At 35.2% G+C, this 13721-nt stretch overlaps 1 protein-coding gene across 20 annotated transcripts in view; it reads right to left on the reverse strand.

Annotated features, from left to right (window-relative positions):
- Positions 1–1558: 1558 nt before the first annotated feature.
- The window catches only part of LOC129276551 (chromodomain-helicase-DNA-binding protein Mi-2 homolog), a 45495-nt gene continuing 33332 nt past the window's right edge, over positions 1559–13721 (reverse strand). For 10 of the 20 annotated variants that reach the window (XM_064109590.1, XM_054912927.2, XM_054912929.2 and 7 more), the window contains 6 exons: positions 13510–13705; positions 12128–12279; positions 11160–11397; positions 8368–8541; positions 7917–7964; positions 1559–4877 (listed from right to left, as the gene is read on the reverse strand). In XM_064109590.1, coding sequence (XP_063965660.1) covers positions 4810–4877; positions 7917–7964; positions 8368–8541; positions 11160–11397; positions 12128–12279; positions 13510–13705 — 876 coding nt within the window. In that variant the 3' untranslated portion in view covers positions 1559–4809. Of the gene's footprint in view, positions 4878–7906; positions 7965–8367; positions 8542–11159; positions 11398–12127; positions 12280–13509; positions 13706–13721 lie in introns of all 20 variants that reach the window. The other 10 variants (XM_064109599.1, XM_064109595.1, XM_064109597.1 and 7 more) reach the window with 7 other exon arrangements.

The following is a 13721-nucleotide window of genomic DNA, read 5'->3' on the forward strand; positions in this document are numbered from 1 at the left end:
AGAAACCAGGGGTGGTATTCTGAAAATTGTCTTAACTTTTCTTGAAACTCAGCAAGATAACAGCTCGCTAATATTCTCTTAAATCTGTATTCTGAAAATTGTCTTATCTCTGTAAGGACGTCCCCTATTTCATCTCTGACACGCCTAATATTTTATCATCAACCAATCATTAAACTTTTTATGTTTCGGTCAACCAATAGAAGCGTCCCTTCTAAAAAATAATGAAGCACATTGTTGACATGCAGCGTAATTTCTTTTGCGCTACCGACGCTTGTGCTTGTACACTACTGTGCTAAGATACACGTGGCTTTTCTCAGAGTCATATTTTCTCTGACAAGATTCTTCATCTCGAATGCCAATTTTCAACTGCCGAAAAGTCTACCAATCCGTCGTTATAACGTCTTTGATATGTCTCCTTTTGTAAAACATGATGTTCTTGCGGGATGCAACAAGAAATTATTATTGTTGACCGAGAAATATCGCATTCAACATTAAGTTACAACAGCCCCCTACCTCTTGTAAATTTTCTTGTATTTTGCAAGGAAGTAATTTTCAGAATACCTTTTATCTCGATATGTTATCTTGCGCACAGAGATATATGCGCCATTTTAAAACTTTACGCATCATTGTAACTCTGACGTCATAAGCGCTTTTTATAGTTACAAGAAAATTTACAAGAGTTTTCAGAATACGGATTTTATTGTAACTCTAAAGATACAAGAATATTTCTCTTAAGACAATTTTCAGAATACGGCCCCAGATTTAGACATGTTCAGTTTCCACACTGTACTTTCACTGTTATTTTGCTTCCATTTGCTCATTCACTGCATTCCTACATCGAAGAGCTTCAGCAATGTCTGTATCATTTCCATTCAAATACAGTCGAGGCCAAAAGTTTACATACACCCATGGAATTCAGTGAAATTTGTTCGCTTGCCAAACATCGTAAAATTTACTTTATCTTCAGAAATCTAAATACTACCAAGACAAATTAGGTATCAAATGAAAGAGCGTATGAAGCTCTTTCACATGATTGGGATGCCGTTGGGATTAAAGTATATTTCGGGTGGAATATTCTTTGAAGAAAAAAAGTAATATTTGTGCCAATTGTATTCTATTGTTCGTCATTATATTTTCTAACATCGTTTCATAGAAATATATAATTGTCAAATGTATGATATATATTACATTTTCTACCATGATATGTCACCACTGAACAAATAAGTGTAATCTGAAAAGTTTGTGTTGAGAAGTAACTAGCATAAATATGAAGACTTTTTTTGGGGAAAACACCTAAATATTTTTCAGCTCCTGATGACAAAGCAATGTTATGAAGGGGCATTGTTTGATATAAAATTTGTCATGATGCACAAATATCTTATAAGACACATGTTATGATACTTGACAAGTATCAAGTTTTCTTTGAATTTCTTGGGTGTATGTAAACTTCTGGCCTCAATTGCATCTCTTAAGCTGTGTTGAGAAAAAGATTGGCATAACTGATTGCTTAGAATACCAAAGTAGCCACACACTATGAAATATACACTGGACCACACACTTTATTTGTTGTGCAATTATCTTTTCTTTTTAATTTCTCCTGACATGTACACGACTTCTCAGTCCCATCATCATTAGGTACCAAATGTAATAAATATGCATGGTGTTAATCATCTCTCATGCCTTTCACATTATAAGGAATGAATTAAATTAGTAATAAACACATTACATATGAAAAAAAATATTGGATACTTCTAAATTTACTATCTTAATCTAATGTTTTGCTAATATCTAATTTTTGTTCAAGATTAAGTTCTTCATAGACCTTAAGCATATGACGTCATGACCTCAAGTGCGCCCTCCCTCAGAGGATATTGGAATACATGTAAATGGAGTTGTCAGAGATGCGCCAGCTACAGATCATCAACGCATGGGAGGCAATAGCTTCAGCCTCTTCCATTTATTAATTTGCTTCTTTTATTATCAAACATGTTTTAAGGGCTCAATGTGGTCAACTGTACTGCCGCGCTCTAGGTTGAAGTATAAATTGTAGGATCGTAATAGAACCTTAAAGCATAAGGTCTATTACTTTATCGTCAAGTCATTATAACAAATACCCTGCATGTTTTCTGTTAGTACACATTATTCATGCTACAAAGAGAGAGAGTGCAATGTTGGGTATCGGTAACTTTTTTCATGGTCGTTACTTTTCAATAATTCCAACATCACTCTATCTTACCAATATTGAAATGAAATAAGAAGTGACAGTTTACAAATTGATTATTTTTGCCTTTCTAATGAATCCAGTCTTAAAAAGATATTTGCATTACATAATTCTAGCACTAATAAATAACTTACAATTTTATACCAGATGTATTATTGTAATGAAAATATTGAGATTCTATCCAGTTAGCTGTGCATTGGAGAAAAGTCTCTCTTCTTAGTGATTTTTCAGTTTTAAGTAGCCAAAAAGCAATGAAATATATCATAATCATTTCCATCCTCAGTACAATTTAAAGTGAATAGCAATTGCTACATTCAAACATGCTTCATGACACTACAGTGAGCATGCCCACATATCACATAAATTAGAAATCGATTGTAAGGCTATTTTTACGATTGATTGCATTGACAGTTATGCATAATCGAACACACAAATCAGCTGTACAATCAATAGCTAATCTTTGTGTAACAGGGTCCAGAAATACTAAGTGGTAGTCCCGGTAAGATTGATGTGATGATTTGATCCAGCTTATGTGATGATTGAAAAGTGAGAACAAAGAATGATTTCTTAGAATATAGCCAATAAAACACAATACCACAAGATAGTTGAAACAATTTCACAACTGGACGGAAATCAAATCAAATGCTATCATCAAATAGCAAGCCAAGGTTCAATAGGAAATATAATTACTGAAAGCTATCATGTGTGATTTTATCTATCTCATGAAGGGACAGCTATTATGGGTAGCCATGATGGCCCTGTTTCACAAGACTTGTTATAATAAAAGCCGCAAATCTGTGACCAATTCGCTTTCAACCAGTCAACTTCCTAAATTTCAGAAGGTTTTACCTCAGAACTTATGATAAACAAAAAGTTTGTTAAACAAGGCCAACATCTATGCAACTCGAATCTCTAATTAGTCAATGAATTCAAGAACTAAATTTATTGTGAAACAGTTTCTTAGGTTTCTTTTACATAAAGGTTAAACATATTTTAATAAGAGACATGTAAAGTGGAAGCCAAGGGGATATTCATTTTCTCTCTTTAGACAGGTGGCTTTTATTCAGGTGCTTGTAGATTGTATACTTAGATACTCTACCAAACATAAATGAACATTGCATGTAATTTATTTTCACTTTAAGATGCTACGTTCCCCTACACTTGAATCCACGTTAATCGAATCCTCAGAAACTGTTACTTCACGGAATACCCAAACCATGACATGACTACCTATACAATATCACACAGCCAAGACAGAATCATTTACAACCCGGTAGCCTGCTACAGCAGCAAATTTCAGCTCAAAAAAGGCACAAAATATTTCTCTTCATTTGTTTTCACCATTACCCTTCAAACTTTCTTCGTCGTTAAAGCATTTTAAGTTTTCTAAAAAGCTGGCATCATGTATCTATTTCTTTACAATATTAGATGAGACCACGAACATAGTGCTAAGGTACAGAATTAGATACGAGTCATGTCAGCAGCTACAGACACATTTCACACTATTGTACCAACAAGTAGAATCACTGAGCAGTGGTGTGTGCAGTCCCACGTGTAGAAAAATAATGTAGTGTTCTCAACAAGTACCTGTACTCTAAGATACACCTAATTTCTGTATACAAGGTTTTATACTATACTTAGTATATAAAGCCCTTCCTATCAGATTCCATGCTCATAAGGAAGCCATGTCTCTGGCAATGTGTCAATTACTTTCTTATAACTATATTACTGCTACATAGTTGTACAGTGAAACCAATATCTGTTGGTATTAACCATATATACTATACCCAACAACTCTCGACAGAATTCATTGAAACGCTTGAGGTATGTTTGTTTCAAAATAACCACCTTTTCATGTATCTGATCATTACCGATTTTGCATCATGATCAACTTTCGGTGAATCTCACATGGAAATCAACATAATATACAATGAAAGAGAACCACTTCTTAGCACAGCTAAACATGACAAACAATCTACATACAAATCTACAAGTGTTAGATAAATCTCCAGACAAGTACAATGATACAATTTTTCAACAACAACAAAATAAAATAACTACACCTTAATGGAATAATTAGATGAGGCATTATAAAAAAAGCACCTAAAGTATGACCAAAATATACACATTACGGAATACACATATATTGAACACTGTCGACAACAATGCATAACAGCATCGGTGCATATAAAAAAAAAGCACAAATGACTAGAAATAGAGAGTAGTTGATACACGTTGACCTAACTACATTCAGCACACTTCAGTAGATCACTACCGTAGTGTATTTATTTTTGATACTGCACATATGAAGATTTTGTGCTCAACATTTCCATTCTTCCACCAGCACCACCCCCCTTTCAGATTGATGTTGAGAACTATCAAGAGTTGTGTGCATTACTTCTTACACTCAACGAGAACTTCATTTTTTGTTTGAATGTAATGGCAAAAATACTTTCTTACACGATGGAGATGCATCTCATTCATTTATAGACTATGGAGTCTTTTTTTATACAAGTTTCACACAAATGGTCATAGTTTAATTTTACATGCTACAATGTACATTTTACACCAAAAAATGGTTGAATAACTTAGTCGATGAGGATGACTTCTTTCGAGCTCTCCCCACTGCTTTCACTTTTTCTGAGGTCTTTTGCTGCTGTAAAAAAATCATATAAAATAAAAAATAAAGTTGGGTAAGGTGATTTCCACCAAGAAAAAAGTGGAAAATAATCAGCATACTAATTCAATTAAGGATAAGCAAAAAATAATTATTCACAACCTAATTTGTCCAACAACCAATAATTAAATCTTCAACAATGACCTTTTATCTCTACCAACCCAATTATAAACTCAAATTGTATTGCTACATATCTGATAAGCAACTTTCTCAAACGAGACCTTTCATGATTGACAACTTAATGACCAATCCCCCAGTCCCCAGAAGATATCCAGGAACAGATTACGGCAGATACATATTCTATTCATGGGGTTGCATGAGGTGCATCCAAGTAGCCTAAAGACCATTAAAGGAGAAGATTAGCAGACTAGCAGAATAATACTTTTAATCGTGTACTGATACGCAACCTGGCTGAATTGCACATTGATACTTTTTAAAAAAATATATATACAAGCTACTCAGAAGCAGAAAATCTGGCCATTAAAGAAAGATTTTACAATTTTCACTTCAATCTAGAGAGTGGCAGTACAGTTGACCACCATGAGCCCTTAAACATGTTTGATGTTTGGTAATAAAAGAAGCAAATTAATGAATGGGAGACTCTTATGGATGAATCGATACTTGAACCAAAATAAATTACACTCTTTTCCAGATCACTGTTTGTCCAGATATTTTATGTCCTTAGTAAACTACATGTATAATTAACTAGTTGATGAATTTGAATTCTCTTCTTGAATGTAGCTGATCAAGTTTTTATACAGGGTAACTAATAATGCTTTTTGGCACAACAATTATCAAAATTTAAAGATCTATTCAAAATAACTGAAAAGAGAATAATTTATTTACACTTGTAATGTAATTTTTCTATTTTCCAAACATCTGAACTGGAATTTCATAATAAAGGTGCAAAGTGCTTCTTTCAGTAACTTACTGTAAGTCATCCAGTTTTAAATGCGGTTTACTTTACTTTACTCGATGCATCCTCCTCCCTCAACCCAACCCTACTTTGTTAGTAAAAATTTGTGTTAGTTTTTTTTTTTCAGGCAATAATTCTGATCGATGCAAACAAATAAATCCTCTCCTTTTAAAGTAAAATAAAAACTAAATGAAAACAAAACCAATGATTGAATGGATGGAGCATGTGAAATAGCCAGTTTTGTTCTATGTTTTAGGGTCATAAAAGGCGGTGAAATTTTCATCAATAATTTTAATCTGTCATTCTTCAACTACTTTTGATATCTTCTTGTCCAATGAATGAATGAAATAAAATGATGAAGTATGCATGCCAACATAAACTTATAAAATGAAAAGCAAAATCATAAACTGCTTAAAGTTTTGAGAATGTCTGGCACTGCCATATTGCTTTTTGATTACTTCCTTACATTAAATTCAATCTAATATCAACCATCTGTTTGATTTAGAGAGTTATGTCAAATTTGAAATTGATTTCCTGAAAATCATGCAGAATCCTCTTTGACATGCTCTGAGCATGCAGCAAATCTATTTTGCATTCATGATCATTTATGCTTACTATCCCAGTGAAATATTTGTCAAGCAATATAACTGCAAACTATTTGTGTCCCATGCTCACCAAACAAACAAAAACCCAAAGGAATTAAAGGAATATATTTGAATGCAAAAAGGAAAAGTGTTTCAATGGCTCAACTTCAAACTTCTGCTTGCAAAATAGCTGCTGGTTAATTTCAAAATAACTTGTATACTTTGATACACGAAACAGATGTTTTAACTATCTTTCTAACATAGCTTTCTCTACAATTGATTTCATGAACATTTAGTCTGCCTAATGCAACTGAGCATTTAAATCTATACCAGTGTTTTCCAGAAGCTGAAAAAAATTAAGCTAAACTGCACCTTTTTACCATAAATATATATCTGCTCATAGCAATTGCCTGACTGACCGATAGCTCTGCATCCATTCCTATAAACTCTTCTTTTAGTGAGGACATATGTGCAATGTCCTTTAATGTGTTATATATAAAAGTATGTCTCTACACCAGGACTTACAGTAGTAGGTCCCTTTGTTGTTTGTTAACATCCCCCTGAATATTGCTACCAGTCAATTTCCTATATTATGATTTTGTTATTAAGAAATTTACAGCTCTATCTAATTTGATCTAGACTGCTTTTCTTTTTTGATAGGCGAAAATAGTCTGTGTTGTTTTAACATTCTTTTAAACAGATTTGCAGATTACCAAGTATTAAACAACCAATACCAATAGATAAGCTCTAAATTGCTCACAACCATCACTGCATAGAAAATGGTCAGCTGTGTGCGTAAGAATGAACTTGATGAGACTTGTTTCTCTGGAAGCAAAGCTCAAAATATTCTCAAACTACGGGAGTATGAATAATTTAGAGCAAATCTTTATGACTTCACTAAGGGTTATATAAACAAGGGCAATTCCATAAAATATGTACGTCTGACCACTTATATGTTGGACCATCCTCGAATGATTTGTCTCTGTTTTCTAGTTCTCATAAACTTTTAATCTTCTCGGATCATAGGTTGAGGTCTTGAAGAATAGTAATGATAATAATAATAATAACCATTTACATGGCACTTAATACAATGTTTTCCAAGCGCTGCATACATCACCCCAGCTTTAGCTGGGCTTCCCTGATTAGGTGAGCCTTCAAGGAATTCCTTCCTACCTGTACCCATTTACTACACCTGGTTGGGGAGTGGCAAATGCAGATAAACACCAAGCCAATGGATGCGAGTGTCATGATGGGATTTGAACCCCGGAACATGTGGTTCAAAGTCTAAAGACTTGTCCACTGAGCCACAGCCCCTCTACTGAAGTGAGATAGAATGAATAGGGAAGACTGGGGGTCAGACGTACAAAAAAAGGGTTATTTTATGGAATTGCCCACCTTTCCATTTTACCAGATGCATTGCTATGATGTCTGTCATTCATGCCATTCAGTAAAATGAAGGTAACGAGTGTTAGTATAATAAAAATAATAGGAGAGTTTTTCGTGCACACCTTCACTTACCCGTGCTGGGCTCTCCCTTCAAGATGGACCCTTTGCTCTGGGAAACACCTGGGTGGGGAAAGCCAAGGATGAGATTACTATAATGATAATAATCACAATATTCCTTTTTTATATAGCAGTTAAAAGCATTGGTTAACATTAGTTTGACTGTTGAAATATCTGAACGGTGAGGTCCTATTTGATATCTGTGTGATATGCTGCAAACATAAAACTCCAAATGAAAAAAAAAAAACTGAAAATTATTCAGTGCCTTAAAAAAAGTGAAATATTAAGTGAACAGAAATATTCTAAAACCAAACTTGAAAATTTTTCCCTTCTTCACTTGGCAACGTGAACAGAACACAATAGAGTCACATATGAATACACTGGAAGAACAATTAAAATTTTTTTTTTCCCCAATTGCTAAGCTTTACGTTACGGGACCCTGCAATTCCTTTGAGCTACTACATACCTGAGCTGGAGATAGCACTTGATGCATTGCTGAGCATGGTGGAATAGTAGTTACTGCCGGAGGGTTGGGAGGAGGAGCTGGCTCCACTGCTGGAGCCCTTACCCCCGGCCAGGGCCTGGGGGCGGGAGCTGCCCGGTACTACCTGGACGTTACCCTGTGGGATGGGTTGAACAGCTGTAAGAGGGAGGGAGAGAGAGGAAGGTAGTTTTGATGAAAAAAATGATTGATTTTGAAAGCTTATTGAGAGGAAGGTATTGATGTAAATGTCGAGTAGATTGAGTGATGACTACAAGGGGGAAAAGTGTGATTGAAATGGTGAAGATGATTTGATATAAATTAGAAGATAATGGTTATGATTGGGAGGATGTTGCGGTGATGATGATGGTGGTGGTGATGATAGTGATGTAAAGATGTTATAATATTGATAAGATTGATGTTGATGACGATGGTGGTGGTGGTAGTGATGATGATGATGACGATGATAGTTGAGATAATGACAATATTGTCAAATATAGTATGATTAATTATCATGGATTCATTTTTTTGAAATAAAAAATTATGGATCCATAAACCAATGCATTATACCTCGGTCAAATTTGCTCTACGGCGGCTGTACAGCGACTCGAAAACAGCCGTTTTATTCATTTTCATACAAACCTAAATGTAGCTTGTACCTAAAATGTTAAAACGGCTGTTTTCGACTCGCCGTAGAGCAAATGTGAACGAGGTATTATTCTTATTTGTTGACAACAATCTGTTTTCTGTTTATTTCCAGACAACCCAAAGACATACCACTGTAATAATGGGGCAGTTGATAAAAAGAAAATGACAACAAGTAAAACAAAAGGAGATAAAATTGATTGCAATTCAATGGTGATGATGAGAGTGATGCATGGTGAGGTGTACTGAAAATGTACACATGTCAGTGTGATATCTGCCATAACACGACATGGCATAGCCCAGGGTCAAAATGGATTTTATATGAATATAAAGTGAAAGGGCGGGCAACTGAAAAAAAGTTCTGTATTTACAAACATTTAACCAATACATAAGATGTTATATTTGATTTGACTGCAGTAAAATATATCTGAAAAAAAGTTCTGTATTTACATACATTTAACCAATACATAAGATGCTATATTTGATTTGACTGCAGTAAAATATATCCCACAAAAAATAAAAATTAGAAATAAAATGATGAAAATGCATTGCTTTTATTAATTCAAGTAAATATTTTGTAAGAACTACCGTAGTGAGGAATAAAATAACAGATATAGAGCATTACGAGTATCACACAGATCTTTTATACTTTTCACGATAATGTGATAATTACTGAAGTCTTTCACCATGAATACAGATCATAAAACTTAAGCATGATCTAAGGGCCTGTATTCTACTTTCAACCGATAGAAACAAAACTTAACACATGATTTTTCCCTTGCGTGTGTTTAGCAAGGCTTGGCTTTAATTGTCTGCATCAAATGGCTCCAAACTATCATTTTTGCTGATGCACAAAATGTTTGGTGAAAGTGTTTGACTTTATGTGATGCTATTCAAATATATATTTATATTTTCTTTTCTTAGGCCCGTATTCTGAAGTCAGGTTTGATTTAGACCATGGTCTAACTCTGTGCTGAAATTATGGGAAGCCAAAAGTGTCAAAATTTTTATTAAGTTGTATGTTTCTTATGTTTACTGTGCTCTTTCCTGATACATCAGTGGTGAAGACAATCATCTATTTATACTTCCTAGACAATTATGAATGATTTGAGAGCCAAATGAACTGAAATATGATATCTCTACTGTTAGTGATTTATGTAGCAATTGGCTATCCATACTTAAACCACAACGTTAAACCTGAGTTTAAGTTAAACCCGACTTCAGAATACGGGCCTTAGAGTAGAATACAGGCAAGGGTGGTATTCTGATAGTTCTAATTAACTTGGATCAGACAAACTTAAGTCCACATTTTTATGGAATGCTTGCTTTTTAATCTTACATCTTTAATATTCGTGACAGAGTAAATGTGCCAAATAAACTCATTAAAACTCAATGTATACTTGTATTGTCCTTTTCTTTTAATTTCATAACAAAATCATTTTAAAAAGTCTGTTTACAGTGGAATTAGAATAATGTGTACTTGGTTGATAACTGGCCCTCTATAAAAGAGTAATCTGAGTTAATCTAGGATTAACTAAATTATTGCTATGAGAATACCACCGAAAGAGTTTACCAAGGAAGTGGGTGTCACGGATAAGGCACGGTGAAAACAGTTATGTCCTCAGCTCCAAGTATACCATCTAGAAACCTCCAAAAGAAAACCTTATACATTAGTCTTTTCAGTGCAACTGAGTATACAGAACTTATTAATTATAACTTTGTATTTTTTCCAGAAATCCACAGCACACATGGATGTATGAGCAAAATGAAAAGAATTAGAAATGTGCATTTTTTTTAAGAAAAAAAAAAGTTTGGTGAAAGAATAAATACTAGATAACAAAGTGCACTTTCCTTTGTTAACGAGAATGGGATTAATTTTGATGAATTCAAATCAAAGATAAGATTCTGCAACATTTTGTTACAGGAATTTGAATTTCTAAGGTTAGCCAGAGAAAGAGAAATAAATATGAAAGGTTAATGGTTTAGCTAAAGACCACCACACGAAGAATTCACAGATATATTGAATCAACAAGATTAAAATTGATAATTCATATTATTGAGGTTGATAGAATGAGGAGTGTTTTGTTAGAGGAAACCGTTTCTGTTGATGCCAGGTCACGACACGCACTTACTTCGACCTAGCGCTGCGGGGACATGCTTGGACGAGGCAGCGGCGGAGGCCACTGCAGCCGCTGCGATGGACTGGGCAGATACCCGGGAATGCAGCCCTGGGGCCACCTGGGTTAGGTTGTACTGACCGGTGGGTCTGTAGCCGGCGTAGTTGGTGGCGAAGCTACCACCAAAGCTACTGGAGCTGCTGTACTGAGCGTAGGGGTTGTGGCTGGAGGCACTGGCAACGTTTCCTTGAGCCTACACAAAGATGGGAAGAATGAAAAAAGTTGTGAGAAACATTGAAAAGCAATTCTTCCAATACATAAAGCCAAGAAAATAAGGAACAAGCAACCGAACATCTGCATAGCTGGTAGTATTCAAGAAACTGCCTCTCTATAAATGGATACTTGCAAATTTAGTGATGAAAGGTGGAAATGGCCATTGGCAGATATCTTCGTCAACCTTAAAAACAATTCAACCTTAAAAACAAGTCAACACTAGAGTATCCATATAAATTATTCGGTTTGCATCACCTATCATCACATAAGTGAATTTTCAGACACAGAAAAACATCATCCAATCAATAAACGTTCAAACAATTTGAGAATAAGCCTTAGCAGTATCTATTCTGGTCCAGTAATGCAAGGCTCATAAGTGATTGAGCAAATGCTTGATTTTCATGTTTGATTATATGTTGTGGTAAATGCAATCAATCATAAAAATTTGTTTTATGATCATTGGTAAGCTTTGTGTTACAGTTCCCTCGGGAGCATTTCATGAGCATTTTTTACCAACAAGTTGTCAGATCTGACAACTGTTCTTGATTTTTTTTAAACAGCCGATAGGAACTCTCACTATGGTAATTGTCGGATAAAACCGGACTTGTTGGATCAAATGTCCGACGAGTCCTTTTATGAAACGCTCCCCAGATCCTCTTCTACACTGAACCAAAGCAAGAAGGTCATAGGTTCCAATCCCCCGTACATACCTGTGGAGCTGGCTGGGTAGCCAGTCTGCTTAGGATGCTACGTTCCGACATCTGGAGCCTTGCAGCCACCGGTGGAATGCGTGAGAGGGTTGCGGGTAGACGGGCCACGTCCGACTTCATGTCACTCAGTAACTCCTCTAACTGATTAAGTACTGTGATAGAATCAAGAAGTTAATAAATGAATGAATGTAGTGTAGAGCTTCTACGAGCAAGGGAATGGTGAATTATGAGTTTCACAGAAGATCATAACCAATGTGCCATTATCTCTGGCTATTTCTCCATAGTTTTTTAGTTTCCAACATTACTGAAACCCCCCCACCTTTGAATATTTATTCACCTTTATGACACCTAGATAGATCCTAGTGATTTGATTGGTTGTTTGATATCAATCATTAGGCCCATCTTACAGTGACATCAACCATGCAATTTTGGATCCATTCATCATGCAATTTTGGATCGATACGATTTTGTCCATTGCACGCGCGCACTAAGCTAGACTGCTGCAGGCACTACTCGTGTTTGCAGTGCGCATGTTGTAATGACGTAACAATCAACAGACCAAATTTGCACTGAATGAGCATGTTTTGAATCGAAATTCATGAATTTCATATGAAAAAAATATATCACATTTTAGGTGTCATATAAACCAAATAATGATTTTTTTTTCATTCGTGCAATAGACAGAACACTTCATTCGGTGAAAGATGAAATGATCCATTCAACGAGGCTATGCCTCGTTGAATGGATCATTTCATCTTTCACCTCATGAAGTATTCTGTCCATTGCACTCATAAACATTCATAATTTGTATATTAACCAAATGACCAATAAGCCTATATCTCTATATTTTTTTTTGTTCATTTTGTAGTTTACCTGTTTCAACTTTATGTTAATGAAATAAAAACACCCCTTTTGTTGTCTAATTCTTTAATAATAAACTTTTAGTTACATATATAGACAAGACTGTTAATTGCAACTTATTTTTTTTTGCCTCTGTTTTAAGCTTGATATTTCAGTACTTCAACTTTTTTAAATTGGATTAGGTCTGTAATCATAAAGCAAGATCTTCAAAACAGAGTTGTCACATTAGTCTTCCATAATTTAATCAAAGATTTAAACCCTAATTATCTAGGGGGCTTTGCAAAATACTTGCAATCAACTGCAAGTCAATTCCATGCCTTGAAATTAATCAGAAGTCTTGCATTCGATGTCAAATTCACCATCATTTGCCAGTCAGCTTCTTGGATTAGAAAGTACAATATGCTACAGGGAGAACGGATCTATCATCCAGAAGAAGCAAAAAAAATTTGCAATTGACCACAAATGATTTCATCACATCACCCCTACGAATATCTTTGTGCAAATGGTCCTGCAAGACTCACCTTTATGTAGTACAGCATTGGCTGGTTTGTTTCCTGCTAAGGATTCCTTGGAGAGATGCTGATGGCTCTCGGCAAGGCATTCCACCTCTGCAAAGCGGGCGTTGAGGGCCATGGCAGGGTGGTTGGGGTCCTGGGTCAGGTTGAGGTAAGCGGCACGGCGAAGCTGCTCCTCGATTACCAAACCCTGCTCCAGAAGCTGTAGATGGAGAGGT

The sequence above is a fragment of the Lytechinus pictus genome, chromosome 14 (genome assembly GCF_037042905.1).
Source record: "Lytechinus pictus isolate F3 Inbred chromosome 14, Lp3.0, whole genome shotgun sequence".
Classification (NCBI taxonomy): domain Eukaryota; kingdom Metazoa; phylum Echinodermata; class Echinoidea; order Temnopleuroida; family Toxopneustidae; genus Lytechinus; species Lytechinus pictus.